At 30.2% G+C, this 16,402-nt stretch overlaps 1 protein-coding gene across 1 annotated transcript; it reads right to left on the bottom strand.

Annotated features, from left to right (window-relative positions):
* Window positions 1–4,282: 4,282 nt before the first annotated feature.
* On the bottom strand, window positions 4,283–5,331 carry LOC121119451 (trypsin-1). Its single transcript, XM_071889157.1, has 3 exons — window positions 4,830–5,331; window positions 4,630–4,772; window positions 4,283–4,566 (listed from the first exon to the last, which is right to left on the bottom strand). Exons 1-3 carry the CDS (start codon window positions 5,258–5,260, stop codon window positions 4,349–4,351), a joined length of 792 nt encoding a protein of 263 aa, XP_071745258.1. The 5' UTR covers window positions 5,261–5,331; the 3' UTR covers window positions 4,283–4,348.
* Between the last annotated feature and the right edge of the window lie 11,071 nt (window positions 5,332–16,402).

The following is a 16,402-nucleotide window of genomic DNA, read 5'->3' as shown; positions in this document are numbered from 1 at the left end:
CTGAGCATTACAATATCTCAAACTTCTTCTGAAGGATTGAGTTTTAATTACTGATATTATTTGCTCAAAGATTGTAAGGATTTATCAATGCAATTATGGTATGCCTAAAAGAATTGATTAAGTAAATATAATATAAGTTATTTCCTCTGTCACAGGTAGGATCCTCATCTATGAATTCTATTGGGGATTGTAGCTCTTGCATTGGTTTATCTATTATTCCTTTTTTTCTCTCCCGTTATTTTATTAACTAGCTCTTCCTCAGTCTCTATATCTTAAAAAATGTCATCTGGAATAACGTCAAAAGGCTAATTCTTGCCTTGCAGCCAAATAGAGCTTCTCATGGAGATCTCTTAATCCAAGGGTTCCATTTTTAATAAGCTGAACGAATCCCTAACTACAACTGTTTTTTTTTTTATCTTGTATCCAAGTATACAAACTATTTTCAATGTCCTGATTAGCTTGTTCTACACTCCCCCAACTTTGTGACTGGCGTGGCTACAGGTGGACAATTTTTAAGACTGGTTAGTACTCCTTTAGACTAATTACCACTCTGTAATCTCTCTTGGTCCAATTCAACTGTTTTAGTTCATCCAGCTCGATGAGTACGTAATCGAAATATATTGTTGATTATAGGAAATAAGTTTACACCTACAAAACACAAGTATCCATGTACTATACATGACTTTGTATTGATATTTACAGTTTTTTTAACTTATATGTATTATATACATTGCCAACGTGTGAACCCAGTATCATATATAATTCCTAGGTAATGTATAATATATTGTATATTATATACCTTGCCTGAGACCATCAGGCATTATATACATTACAGATATATTATATATGATGCTAGATTTTCATACTTTGCCGGTAACAGAGTGACAGTCTGTAGCTTGTCTAAAAAAAAAAGTTTATTAACAATATTTTACATTTTATGAACATCTTTTTATTAATAAAACTGTTTAAACGTACTCTTACCTACCCTAACAAAAATTCTCAGGGATTAATAATGTTCTATACATTTAATATATGAATGTATTACAAGAAAATAAGCATTGCTTAAAATCGAATTAGCAAAAAGATCTATTCATATTTTTAATAATAGAAAAATAGTTTATACTCTCTAAAATTTATAGATAAATATTTTCAAAAATACTATAAAATCTTTTCCACCGTAAAAAGTTAAATAAATTCAAATCAAGGGCTAATTTTGATAATATAAATATAATAAATCAATTAAAAGAACTTATAACATACATTACACAATTGTTTTATTTCGAACTTTCCTTAATTTCATAATTATTCTACTCTAAAAATGGAGATCACCATAATCTAATTTTGCGACAAGAACCCTTTTGGATATATATTTTAACATCTTTGTTTTTGAATTTTCTTTCTCCCCAAATTTCTTTTCTTCGAAATATTTTGATAAAAATTTTCTGTCCAACGTTTTGTCCTTCTACATGTTGTCTTTTTACGTTATACCCTTGTTCCTTCAATTCCTAATTGACACATCATTAATTAGAAAACATATCTTATTTATATTTATTCTTGATTAACATATCATAAACCCTGAAATGTGCATGTTTTTAACAAACGCTCTTATGGTTTTATGGGCTAATTTTGATAGCAGTATGTTTGATTCTAGATACAAATAGTTTTACGTTTCAAAAAAGGTCAAAATGTACCTTTTTACCACCCACATTTCCCCTTAAAATTTTTCCATACTTAGATTAAGTTATACTACTTTTGGGACGAAGAATTTGAAATTTATCACTGAACAAAACATTATTTTATGTGTTTTATTTCTATTTTAAAAAGGTTATAGCGTTTATCAACTATATAATCAATCAAGTAATAAGTGTATAAGATACAAATATAATAAATCAAATAGACTTAATTATATATATTTGATTGTAAAAACACTTTAAGTCATTTAGTGTACTTTGAAAAATGGTTAAGGCGCACTCCAAACTCGACGGACTCATTTCATTTTTTAAAACTCATTAATACAAATTAAAATGATTATTATCAAATAATTTTTGCATCCAGTATCAATAAGTTCTAAATTCATCTGAAAAGTGTGACTGCTATAATAACTGAAACTTGGCAATAAAATGTTTTCTTTTACTTTCTCAACCTTTTTACAAAAATAGATAGAAAAAAGACAAAGCAATATGTGGTAAATAGCCAGAAAAGTAATTTGCCATTGTAGTCTGATTAAGCTGAGCAAAATTCAAAGTGGACTGTGGTATTTGGTATTAAATTAAGCCTTTATTACATTTTGCTTAAATAAAAATCAAAATATTCATTAAAAATTATATATCTATGTTTTTTCCAATTAAATCTGTACTTTTTGGCTTATAGGTATGAAGGAACACGCTAAGTAGACATGCTAACAGAAACTAAATGTGTTTTAATGTTCTTACATTAATATATAAAAGGGACCTAAACCTGTCTCGTCTTATAAGTCCTGCAGGTACACAGTTGTTATTAATAAACCAAAAAATAATTGCATTCCAACAATAACAGATAACCCACTGAAAGAAATGTTTAGTGTTTAAAGTTTTTAAACACTGAAATTTACATTAATTTATTTGGGTGCAGTGATCCAGTCAATAAACTTAGAGACTTTACCATACACACCTGGGTATCCAAGTCTGTGCCAGGACCTGGACCTATTATTTTAAATATTATGTATCCAATTTTACTTACTGTCTGTGTGATGATCTTTTGAGATCGATTAATTTTATAGACGAAAAGTTTCATTATCTTCTCTATGTTTTTGTATTAACTATTACCGGGTGGGTGATCCATTGAAATTTGATCACTCCAAACAATTGGGCGTCTCCAAGATTACCGTCTACGTTGTCAGCAAGTTTGAAACATTTCAAATGAAGAAGAACTCTGTGGTAAAGGGCAAACTGGATTGGGAATAAAAATAGGACAGGACACAACTATCATATATTTAAAAGACTAAATCATATATATTATTTATAAAAATACTCTATTTGATATAGTGTATTTTGAAGAATGATCAAGGCGTAACCCAAACTCAACTCTGTTCATTTTTTTAAACTTATAAATACAAATTCAAATGATTATACTATATTAATTTTTTCTATCTAATATAAACCCAAATTCTTTTAAAAAGTGTAACTCCAGTAAATATCAGAAAACTTTATTTACTCTCCCAACCTTACTAAAAATAGAGAATAAAGACCCAGCATTAGTTATGTAGTAACTAACTAGTAAAGTAATTAGCCACTGTAGTCTGATTAAGCTGAAACAAAACCCAGACTGGACTGTAGTATTAAATTAAGACTTATATTACATATATCAAAAAATATAACGATTTGGTAAAATTTTTAAATCTATGTCTTCCTGAAATAATTATTTAAATTTTGGCTTATGCCCAGTCGTTATTAATAAAGCAAAACATATCATAATTCAGAAACTGTAACTGACTCACTTATACAACCAAAAAATTTAAAGATTTTCCACTTAAATAAATTATTATTTTTTTAAGTTTTTATCAAAGAAATTAAGATTAAAAGTCACATTAATCAATTACAAATCATTGAATCAAATTAACTATTCAAAATAGTTGAACGAAAAACAAGTCCCTGGTTTTTAGATACTATCTAAATTTTATTATAAGTAGTTGGATTTTCAAAAAATTTCCATTAAACTTAAATATAAACCTTGCAGACGTCATTGCTATTATTAATTTACATACACATTAAAGCCATTAAGAATATGTGCTAGTTCTTCTGTTAACTTTATTCTTAGTTTGATAGTTTTTTTACCGTTATTTTTTTAAACTTAAAATTTTATGTTTTATGCGATGTGCTAAGCTCTTGGTTTCGTCAAAAAATTTATATTTTGTTTTGCATAAAATCATTAAGAATACACACTTATGGCCTTTGAATAAACATAAATTCAAAAAATAACAACACTGACATTCATTTTTCCATTATTATTATAAAAATGTTAAAAAGTCACACTATTAATTACAAACCATGTGACAAAAAAAAAAAAAAGTTCTGAGAAAGATCTAATCCTAAAAGTATGAATACTATACATACATATATTATTTCCAATTCAAACACATTGTTGTTGTGTTCATAAACATAATTTTTTTTAAATAAACTGTTTATGTAATTATAAGATCCTCATTGCCAGTCACTCCAATTCAATGGCTGGGTGTTTCACTCAAAGAATTTAATAACAATATTTGGCACAATTATGATAAATAAAGAAATGACAATACAATTAATTAGAAAATTGGGTGGATATATTTTCAAAAACTTTCAAATAATTGACAAATGAAATCAAAATTTATCTATTGGTGTTCAGCAATCCAGTCAATGAACTTGGAGACCTTGCCGTAGACACCTGGGTATCCAGGAGCAGCACAACCATATCCCCAGGAAACAATACCAACGAGGGTTCCGTCTTGAGCCAATGGACCACCAGAGTCGCCTTGGCAGGAGTCTTTTCCAGGGGCAGCAGCACAGATCATGGTCTCATCAATAGATCCATAGTAGGCATCGCTACAGTCTAATATAAAATATCTTATGTAAATTCATAAACATCGTATATGAATATGATTATGAGTCTCACCTTCATCAGAAACAACTTGGACTGTAACAGCTTTAAGAACTGGAGAAGCTGGACCACTGGAGGAGATAGTTCCCCATCCGGAAACAACAACATCACCGATGAATTCTTGGTCCTTTTCTGGGAGAGCAATAGGCTTGACTTTCCTATTAAGAAAATAAAAATTAACGATTGTCACAGGAATGGCATGATAGAGTTCTTACTCGTTGAAGTGCAAGGAGGACTTCAATTTTAAAAGACAAACGTCATAGTTGGTTCCATGGGATGCAAACTTCTCGTGGTATGTGATATCAGATACAGCAATCTTTTGTTCATCTCCACTAGTAGAAAAGAGATCGTGTTCACCAGCAACAACTTGGACTTCCGATGGGTAGAAGCTGTCACAGCAATGAGCAGCAGTGATGATAGTGTCCTTGTCCATGACAGAAGCACCACAGAAGTGGAATCCTCCTGTAGTTTGGAATGAAATTTGGAAGGGAATAGAGTTGGGTTCAACTTCTTCTCCTCCGACGATTCTTCCACCGAATCTGTGTCTCATGGACTTGACTTTCATGAAACTGTCAGAATACTTAATTCTAGGGACAGCACTGGCGGCAACAGCCAAGAAAAACAGGGCACAAACAAATCGCAACATAGCTAAAGTAGATTAGATATACAATTTGTATTAACTTAAATATTAGGTATTCAATTTTACTTACTGACTGTATGATGATCTGTTGAGATTGATGAATTATATATACGGAAAGTTTCTTTATCTAATCTATGTTTCTTGTATAAACTATTACCGGGTGGTCCATTAAAATTTGAAAACTTACGAAATTAATATATTAAGGAAGGTGGAGGAATTGAAATTAATTAATATTTTGACATATTTAAGAATATATAATCAGTAACAAAACAAAACATACCTGAGCTTACCCTACAAGTCGAGAAAATGACACTTGAACAGGATTGACATAAGAAGGCTATATTGAAAAGGCCTAACTGGACTTGGATGAGCTAAAGTAAAAAGCTCAAGCCAATCCCCTCAAGTCCAAGTGGGGACATGCAAGAGATCTATGGGTTTCACCCCAGACTGTTCCGAGGATTTTCAAAAAACTGGGTGGATTAAACTTTGTAATAGTGGAGAGGCAACTTTTGACACCAGAAATGAAATAAATTCATCTCTTTCATTGAAAGACTCCTTTGAATGAGTCATTTGGGTTCTTTTGAACACTTTTTTTGGCTTTTTTTGCTCTCCTTCATTCCTGATGTCAACCACCTTTTGTGTTCATTACAAAGGAGGACTGCAGTGTCTGTCATCCAAACACCAAGGCCCTGAAAGCTACTGTTAACAAGCACACTGGGACTACCTCCATAGCGTTTACCAGGTATTTTGCTACCCCCTAGAAGCTATCATAGCTATTAACAGTGGCTAAATGATATACGACAGTTAAGACACACATCTGTTTATGATAATAATTTTGTTAAAATTCTATTGTTAATTAATTAATTATATCTTTTTGAAGTTTAAATTTCAATGTGTTCAGACTTTAATAGAGGATAATTTTTTTATAAATTAAATACTCATGAGTTCATTATATTTATTTTTAAACAATTATATCTCTTTAATCTGTTATCACGACGTTAACTAATTACTTTTAAAAATACAGTGCATTTTGTTGTCGTGATATAAGTTTTTCTTTTGGTTTCAATAAATTATTATATTCGACAGTTACCCATTGATGTTTGTGCCTTTTTTATATTCCATTACGAAAAAAGGTTGCATGATACAATAGACTAAAGATGTGAAATATTTTTAATTAATCTTTTTTTTTTTAATTCAACAACTTATTATATTCTACAGATATTTGCATGAAAGGATATTTTATGATTAAAATATGTACATTTCAAGCTCGAACTTTATCTTTTAATATCATAAACTTTTTCATTCCTGATTAAATAAATTATAATCCTTTCTTCGTTTTCAACTTATCGTTTCATAAATAAAGATTAATGGAGATTAATTATACCTAATTTTAAGTAAAAAATGCCTAATAAAAATATGTTTTTACAGCTTAAGTTTATAGAAAACTTGAATGTATTCAATTTACAAGAAGTTTTTTTCATTTAATTAAGTAAAAGAACTAGTTTAATTATCGAAAAAATAAAAAAATAATTTAATCTATTTAAGATAAGCCACTCGTGTATTTTATCACTTTTAGAATCCTGCCTGTCATAACACCACTGTTTTGATTCAATAAATTATCTTATTTTATATCAATTAGTTAAAAGTAGATACATTTATATAAAAAGTGATTATACTTCCTTCCTTCACATGAAATATGGTTTCCATTTGGGTGGTTTCTTGTTGCCACACTGGTAAAACATCTAGTCGAATCTCAAACATAACAAAATAAGAACTTATTTGTATAAATTTTACAAGTGTTTGTAGGGTGTAGTAGTAGTAATTTGACCAAATTATGCTGTGGAAAAAAAACCTCTCACCGGCTTATTAAGAGCTTACATATAAAAATCAAACTACGAATTACTTTTTATTACGGAATGCCACAATTATATTAACTTTTCAATTGACTCAGGCACACAAGTTTCTATTATACCAATTAAGTTGGACACTTATATCTCAAAAAACTAATATTCCCTCTCTCATTGGGGTTGGAGGACAGAAAAACATTCCAATAGGAATTTCTTCGATGAAAATATTTTTTGACCTATTTGCATTGATTTAAAAAACAAATAATTTTTCTTATTATCGGAACGTTTAAAATTTGACAATCTTCAAACCTATCATCTCCCATTTGGAGAGGGGTTTATTAAGAATTTCCCTTCACTGATTTCTGACATCACTGCACATGCCCCTCCGTAACACTCAGTGGTGCAATCTAGCCCTCCTCACTTTGATTAGGCTAGATGACTCCGCGGGCCTAAGTTAAGATGGAGATAGCTGAATTGCTCAAGTCTGGAGTAATTTTGTTTCCGATGAACTCTCCGTTGGCGTCCAATATGTCAATTGGAAGTTTCATCATTCACGAACAGAATTGATAATTAAAACTGAACTTATATTTTTACCTCTACAAACTCTAGCATACTATCCTTTTTTCTTACAGTTCTTTGACCTCCATTGCAGGACACGGTCTTCCAAATTGATGAGGAGCCTTCAAACCCCACTTTCCACAGAGGCTTACTTCATCCCTCGTCCATGATCTCCCACAACTTTGATTCCACCTTCTACCATAACCGCCACTATTATCGTTAGCTCTCGAAATTTGATTTATAACCTTGAAACTAGATCGTTCAAACTTCCTCAATTGCTCTTGTCCGTTTTAATGGTCCTACACACGGTATAGGTGTTTTTCAGATTTAGCTGCGTGTTTTTTTCTAAAAGGTTTTGACAAACATCTTCCTCTTTGACTCCAATCCTCTGATTTCATCGCGTAGATTTCGGTCTCTTCTGCTAACATTTTTAACTCGCAATATAGTTCATTAATTGTTTCAGAATTTGCTTGTTTACGTCGCATCAATCTGTATCTTGCTGCTACAATCTGTTTCTTGGCTTTTAGATATTTGCTAACGTCTTCAATAACCTCCTCTAAGCCTTTAGAAGTGTTCGATGGAATTTTGACAATTTGCCGTATCTTGATGAGGAATCAAGGTGATCAAGATTTCCAAAAAATAGTTATTTACTTTTCTCTCGTTTTTTCTTCACCTAGGAGTCTTCGGTACCTATGGCGTCAAGGTGTTACTTCTTTTTTGCTTAAACTATAAACTACGCCGATTATTATAACAGATATATTCTTGGAATAAATACGAGAGACTTATATATAAGTACGTGTGTATCACACATATCTTTCTATTCTAAATCCAGTAAGACGTATCTTAAATAATAACAATAAATAAATACATATATATTACAATAAAAATAAAATTATATATTTCTTTAATAATGAATGTTATTTTTTCTTATTAACCATTATGAGGTTAATATTTTAAGGAAATCGTGGCAATTTGGGATATTTTATTAAAATGAAGGAATAAAAATGTGTAAGACGAATTCTACAAGTAATTTTTCTATTGTTATTTTTGTTGTGATGGCAACAAAACGAAAGTTGCAGTATATATGCATGTTATTTTTCATGTGAAAGATGATATTTAGTAGTTGTTAATATATACCAAACATAAATTTACTTTTAAAAAAATTGAAGAATTTGAACAATTTGGTAAATTTGAGATTTTTTGTAAGTCAACTCAACTCAGATCTAACAAGACATTCTATACTCTAAACCTCTACCTCTCCTTTCATAGGTAGGAAAACATTAGGGGAAACCCTCTCTTTTTTTTGGAGGAAAAACTATAAATATCTCTTGCTGTCAAGGTTATGATTACATAATCAAATATGTGAGAGAGCCAGATTTTGACAACACCCAATAATAGAAAGGGGAAATTAGATGTAAATTGACTGTTGAGTAATCCCCTCTGAGTAAATTCCATCTTGGAACGAAGGAGAAATGTTTTTGCGCCAAATTGCAAAATCCTGAACTTCCATTTATGCAGAAGGTTAGACACATAACCAGTGGTAGATGTGATGATAAGATACGTCAATCTAAAAGAGAATCTTGAGGATCTCACTAACTTGCAATTTGCTCCAACTACTAATGTGAACGTTGACGGGTCTTTTAGTATGTTTAAGACTACCTATACTGATTCAAGGTAAACATTAAGGGATTTAAATCTTTCTTAAAGTTTGATGTGTGAGTATAATATAAAAAAAATTATCAATAAATTCTAATAGAAATAAAACATCACTAATTACTTTAAGTTATCCTTATTAGACTATAATTTTCTTTAAAATTTACCAAATTTTGACATTTCCAGTGCTTATTTTTCAAAATTTTAGTGTTCCTTTTTTTTGCTCATTTTGGCCGAAAAAATTGCTCAAAATCTCAAGTCTATTTATAACGTAGAAAATGTTCAGTACTATACAATATTAAGAAAATTATATAATCATTTACAACGACTTCTTAACCATCCTGCATTAGCAGTTGCATTTTGTCTTCATCCATAACAAAATAAATATTTGTATTCGATAGTTAAAAATATAAATAGAATTATTCAAACACAAAGCCAGAAGTTAGTTTGTAAATTCTTAGTATTTTTTAGCGTTGTTGTCGGCAACTTGAATGGTGTTTATTATTTTTTCTAGCAGTTATATTAATTCATTATGGATGGGAGAATATCTCGATATATTGAGTAACTACTAGTGTATTTGCTCATGAATGACTCTATGATTAATACAAACGGTTTACAATTTCATAAAATTGTCGTTCGAAATAAGTCGTAAATAGAAATGATATTTAATAAAATATTTCATATCATGTTTGAGGGATTCCTTGAATTTAAAATGATGATATTAATTAATTTTGGATATATTTGAAGAAAAAACTAGCATTGTATCTTTTTAGAGCCAGCTGTGCATCCAACTTGTATTGCTAGAATAAATTGCGTTACATTAACATTAATTAGCATTTGTGCTTAGAATTATACCTTATAGCCAAGACTTTAACCTAAAATATAATCAGACATTTCAATATGACTTGCACAAAATCATATAAAACAATGATATACTAAATACTTCAAAACATAGTAATCAATCCATTGGTCTCCCTCGATGAAAGTTTTATACATCCGAGCAATTATTTTTAAACTATTAACGTATCTAGCTGAATCTGATAGTTAGTATTTGCGAATGACTAATACCATGATCCCAATAATTACTACCCTTCCTATGTATTTTTAAAGAAAAAGTAGCTTATCTAGCTCCAAGGGACAAAACTATTTCTCTCAAGTTTTCTCAATGAAATTTCAATTTATTGGCAATAACAGCTCACAAAAGCGGAACGTATTGTCCGATTGTTAGAGCTTGTTCACCTATGCTTTGTCAGCAAGCCGAGGAAAATGGTTGCCCTTAAGGTATTAGCATTTTCCGCCTCCACATTAAAACGTTTTTGATATGACAAAGTATTATTGTTGTTCTGTAAACAGGTAAAACATATAGTAACCAGTACGGATATATTAACGCATATAAAACGGTGCTACACTAAATTGGTATTGATACTTGTACTTGCAGCTGGTCTTGTGCCAGTCTTTATTAATTCTGTCCAGTCCAGCGTTAGGACTGGTCATATTGGTCCTTACAACCATTGGTTAAAAGGACTGTGAGTATTAGAACTGGTTACAAAAGAAGGAATGAAGTTGAGTACTGTCATCAAGGACCCCACCTTATAAGTTTTAGGATTGATGTGCAGGACTAAACTGGATCAGACCGAGACTGAACTTGACGGTATTGCAGTTCTAAAAAAAACACTAATTAAAGGACTATTACGCCATAACATTATTGGCCTCTTGATTACAAACCTCCAGCAGAAAATAAAAGTTAACGTTCCCAAATTTCTTAGGTAGAACATCATCTCCCTCTAAAAATCACTCAGACACTCTTTGAAGTACATGTATATTGTATGTACTTAACAGCATTTTATTTTTTGTTTTAATCGAAAAAGTATGGAAAATAGATTAATACCGATAGCAATACTGGAAATGGTGAAAAAATATTGATATCGGGACAACACTATCTCATATTTTTTACTCAAATTGATAAATATGATTAAGATTTTTTGTAAAATAAGTCCCTTCGTCATGACCACGAGGTATTATTTAAAACAAAAGTACCTTCAAAAAATAATAAACTAAGAAATAAAAATGTCCAATTTTCTTAGAACCAAATATAAAAAAGGACATTGCATTTGTTTTCTGAGGTTCATTTCAAGGCTTAAAGCCCTATATTTAATATACTAATACTAATATACAGAACACAAGCATTTTTGCAAGAAAAAAGAAGCATATAACCATTAGTGTTGAGACTCGGTTCGTGACCGACTATTTTTTTCAGATCAGTCTTAAGTAATTTTTTGTGGATCAATCTGCACTGAAATTCAAATGATTAAGGTAAATTTGTATAAGAGATCTAAATTCAAATCGTATTATATAGAAAAAAAAAATATCCAAATTATTTTTTATAAAAATGACGTGGGACAGTTCAAGACTATTTTTTATTTTTTTTGAAAAGCTAATTTTATTAAGAGGCTGGTCCAAACCGACAAAAAACAACTAATAGCAATAAACATACTTACTTATATTGTCCTTATGTTTGTGGATAAAAAAAAAAAAAAACTCATTTTAACCTCAAAAGTGAAATTTATTCCTTGCTTCTTCCATTTTTGAATTGTATGTATGTTTACAATGTACATTTTGTAAAATGTTAGTTATTACAATGTACATAGGTGGAATGAAGACAGTTCATTTTATTATATGCATACTGTGAAGGAATGTGCCTATACATATATGTATATTAGGGTGAGTTAATGGGTTCGAACCGGTTTGTGAACAGCTAAATGGAGAAAAGCAAGTTAAGCAAGAATATGTTGACACCTGTGAGTAAACATACTAAACAGAAAAATATAAACAAATGAGTAAAATAACTTTTTGGGAGTAAGCATAAGTTTCTAATTTTGCCAAAACTAATTGTCACAAGTCAATACTTTTACATATTTCAGAAGTGAGAATATGCTAACTTCAATGAACCAAGAATGTTTTCAGTACAAAACCATGTTGTGTGGCTTTAAAAATCCTATAAGCAATGCAATGTTATATTTCGTCAGATAAATGATAACTATTTTGCAATGACTATTTGTTTCAGTGGTGTACAATCCAAATTATTAGCTTATAACAAATGCCAATGTTTTAATTCACTAGGTACACGTGCCAGTATACAAGCACTTTGTACTTAAGTAAAACTTTATTCTGCTTTAATATTGCTTAATTATAGGTCAAATTCATACAGCTTTCTTTTTAAACTCCATTATGATTTTTTTTTTAAATCATGTAATTGTAAATTTAGTACATACCCCAAATCTGATATACAAATTCTAAAATATCAACTGGTAAGGGAGTTCTCTTACTTCTAAATTTATAAATCATTTACACTATTTTTATTATGATTTTTAATATATTTTGCCAGCAAAAAATGTACTATCTTGTAAATGCATTTTATAAAGTTGGTATTTAAAGCAATCATAAAGATTGATTAGATGATTTTAATGATGATAGAAAAAGTTGAATTTCCTAGCTTCTGTATTTGCAAAAATATAGCACCCAAAATATGAAAGTTAAATTTCTCATTTCAAACTTTTGTCCAAATAGTTTGTTTTAACGCTGAGGCACCGAACCTTTTTCAAAGTCCGTTAAATAACCTGTTCTTCATAAATGAACTAGACGATGAGCCGTGAATTGACTAATCAGAAGCGAGGTAGAGCAGGGAACAACAGCACACGAGATTAGGACGTAAAAAGTGCACAAAAAAAAAAAAATCCGCCTCAATAATGTTTAAAAAAACATCATTAGAAAATGTATTTTCTTGAAAAAAGGTCAGGGAAATCTTTAAAAAGTATTCTATTTCTTCACTAATATCAATTTGGATGCAGGAAATGTTAAAGAGTAAGAAAGTTTAAGACTCAATGATTAACCAGTTCGATTGGCTCAGAAAACAACTATGAACAAATTTTAGATTGAATTCAGCATATTTAGGGGTCTTGAGAAGATATATACCTTGTACCTGTGCACCATATTTATGAAATTGTTATATCCAATTCCTTTCACTTCTTACGGGGCCCCACTAATAATCTTAATTTGTGAATACACATAAACAACTACCTGTGATGGTATTGTTTTAGCATTTTTGATTTTTATGTCTTCTTTAAGCATTAAGCTCTTTTGTAGTTATCAAATAACGTAAATGAAAAAAAAAACACCTTTTCATCTGTAAAGTTTAAATTTATTGGCACCCATAATTTTTGTTGGTAATGCGTAGATTTTTGCGACGAGACATATTTTATTATTACTAACTTGGGATAAATATAAGTTGGATCAACATGTTTTCGGATCTGGTTTTGATCTTTAGACCTAAATGTTAGAATAAACTTTTGGATCCAGACCCAAAACCAATAAACTGTAAACAATTTTCAACAATCATTTAATATTAAATCTAAAGTAGATAATAATCGTATAATTATTAACTTATCATTGGCTTATTTTTTTGTTTCCTTTTGGAGGAAAGTTTGAGTGATACAATAAAGGTAACGACGTGCACGAAGCAATATATTATTAATTATATTAATAAGTTTATTTAAACCGTACCCCAAAATTAATAGAAATTTAAGTAGTTCTAAGTTAAGTAGTAATACAAATGAGTCGACCATAATGTAATCGGGCAGACCAAAATTTTCAATTTCATGTATCGTACCGACTACTGTGCAAGACAAGTAGATTTTGAGAAAACACACAACCAACGAAAGTCTATGACGTCACTATTGCTAGAATTTTCAAGTTAATGTATCGTACTAATTGCTGCGCAAGAAAGATAGATTTTGACAAAACACGCAACCACTCATACACTATGACGTCAATATTATAAAGCATGGTGGAAGTCAAACATCAGTCATACATGTGCTATGGTTAGGGCTGGGCATTGAGCGAGTGCGTGTAAAAGTGGAAGCAATACATATGGTACTATTGATTAAAAGTTACGGCTTTGGAGGATAGAATATATTACGTGATGCTGGTATAAAAATGAGTATCTTCTATATTTCATATTACACTAGAAGAGTGAATATAATGTCTTTACACGAAGAAAATGATGTTAGACAAACTATTTGCACGACATTTGAAACTTCAATTTTCAATATTCCGTTTTATAATTAGCTTGTCCCTGACACTTTTTAGTGATAAAAAGGATCTTTTTTTTTGTATGAATGGCTCTCAATATGCTGAAAATCCTCTCTAAGTTATAATTTATGCTAGTTATGTTTCTGTAAATTGTCTTCTCAGAATTTGCTAGGTCTCATAAATCGTTGTAAACCAATAAACCAAAGGGCCCAGATTTTTTTTATGGTATAGCCTTGTATTTCTATTATCCTTGCCGTATCCAGGTCCACTGCCCATCCTATCTCTAAATTATGAATGTGTTAGGAACTCTAACATCATTTATGTTCCATCTTTCTGGTACACCCTAATGTACATTAAATCATATGTTGATTTTATAAATACAGTATGGTATTACAATGTAAATGGGGATGTGTGGTCCTAAGTATTATGCACATTATACACACGTATCAACACATGGAAATTTATATATTAATGATGAGTTAAATGTTCTTCTCTCTATCAAATATATATTCGTATAATTAATTAAGGAGCTAGATAACCTAGGTAATTCAATATATTTACGAGGCATTTGCAGCAATATACTATGTTATAATCCTACTATAATATGGAATTGCAAGAAAAAATTAAACTAGTAACACTAATTACGAATAGTTTTTATTTTAGCAAAGTCTATGGTACTTTGTTAAACGTCACACATAAGTATACATCATAAACAAATTGTTTATCTTTGGAATTTTACTTACAAATTAAACAAATATGGATATGACTTTATTAAAACAGGGAATGATTTTAATAGTAAATCGGATAAAGAAGACTAGAATGATAATTATAATATTATGTCAAACAAAAATAATAATATCGTTAATCATGCGTCCCCTAAACCAATGGCGTTTGAACAGAAAATCAATCAGTACGCCATCTGACATCCCGATAATATAGTTAATCTTTCTTCTTTTCTTCAATTTTTTTCTTCTTCTCCTCGTTTTGTCGCATCTCGGCTACAGGAAAATGCACAAGTTCATCTATGTGATGAGCATAGGTAGGTAACACTTTTGAGTGGAAAGTTGTTTAATGGGGCATGAACGTTGTTTACTTATATTAGATTGTAAAAGAATTACAAATAGTGAAGTAGTCTTGCGAAAAAAATTTAGAACTCCTGAATTATAATATTATTAATTGTAAAATATATCTGTTTGCTCTAAAATAAAGTGTTTTGTGAAAATTATTCTCGGCATGCCTCATTTTTTTTAATAACTAGCTTAAACAACAAGCTAAGAACTCTCACACTATTCAGCAGATTAAATATTTTTTTTACTTTGCTGCCTATGTTGTCATTAATATCATTTTTATGAAACTGCCTCCCACACTTTCGAATTGGTTTCAACCAAAGCTATACATCAAGTAGAGAAACAACGAGGATGTTGTCAATCTTATTCCAAATATAGTTGACTAGGGATAACTTTTTTGTCTGCTAGGATCGTTGAGGGAGATTTGAATATTACACTATAACTAAATAAGCGACCTACATAAAATCACCCTTCTCATTGAATGAACAATGTTACATCTGTACGTGAAAAGAGAGAAAAACATGGGAATAATGAAAAAGTAACTTCATATTTGTTGTATAAAAAATAGTGACATCAAGCTGGAGGAAATATTTTTTTTTGTTTTTTGTCTCTAAAATCTCTCAATTAAATGTAATTTAAGGGGATGGTAAAGAAAAAAACAGGTATTAAAATGGCGAAGTTCAGTGTATGGACAATGCCAGTAAACCTCACTTATCTTAGAGGGTTTTCAAAATTATGAAAGTGATAATCTGCGATTACTAAACATATAAATAGCAGTTGGCAGAAATGACTCCTATGTCGATCCTCAATTCTACTCTGAGTCCGAGGGAGGACATAAACCTAGATCCATCAATGAAAATAACACTATCCACGGGTATGTTCAAAAAAAGATACCAAAATTAACATGGTCGCACTGACAATTAGAATGTTTTAGA

Source organism: Lepeophtheirus salmonis, chromosome 6 (genome assembly GCF_016086655.4).
Source record: "Lepeophtheirus salmonis chromosome 6, UVic_Lsal_1.4, whole genome shotgun sequence".
NCBI classification, from domain to species: Eukaryota; Metazoa; Arthropoda; class Copepoda; order Siphonostomatoida; family Caligidae; genus Lepeophtheirus; species Lepeophtheirus salmonis.
Note: the sequence above shows the minus strand (reverse complement) of the source record. Positions and strands in the feature narration are given on the sequence as shown.

Coding starts and splice junctions, on each gene's coding strand:
- LOC121119451 (XM_071889157.1), bottom strand. CDS start 5,260: ATGTTGCGATTTGTTTGTGCCCTGTTTTTCTTGGCTGTTGCCGCCAGT. Junction 4,773..4,829: donor TCCTCCTTGCACTTCAACGA/GTAAGAACTCTA, acceptor TTTTCTTAATAG/GAAAGTCAAGCCTATTGCTC. Junction 4,567..4,629: donor CCAAGTTGTTTCTGATGAAG/GTGAGACTCATA, acceptor ATTTTATATTAG/ACTGTAGCGATGCCTACTAT.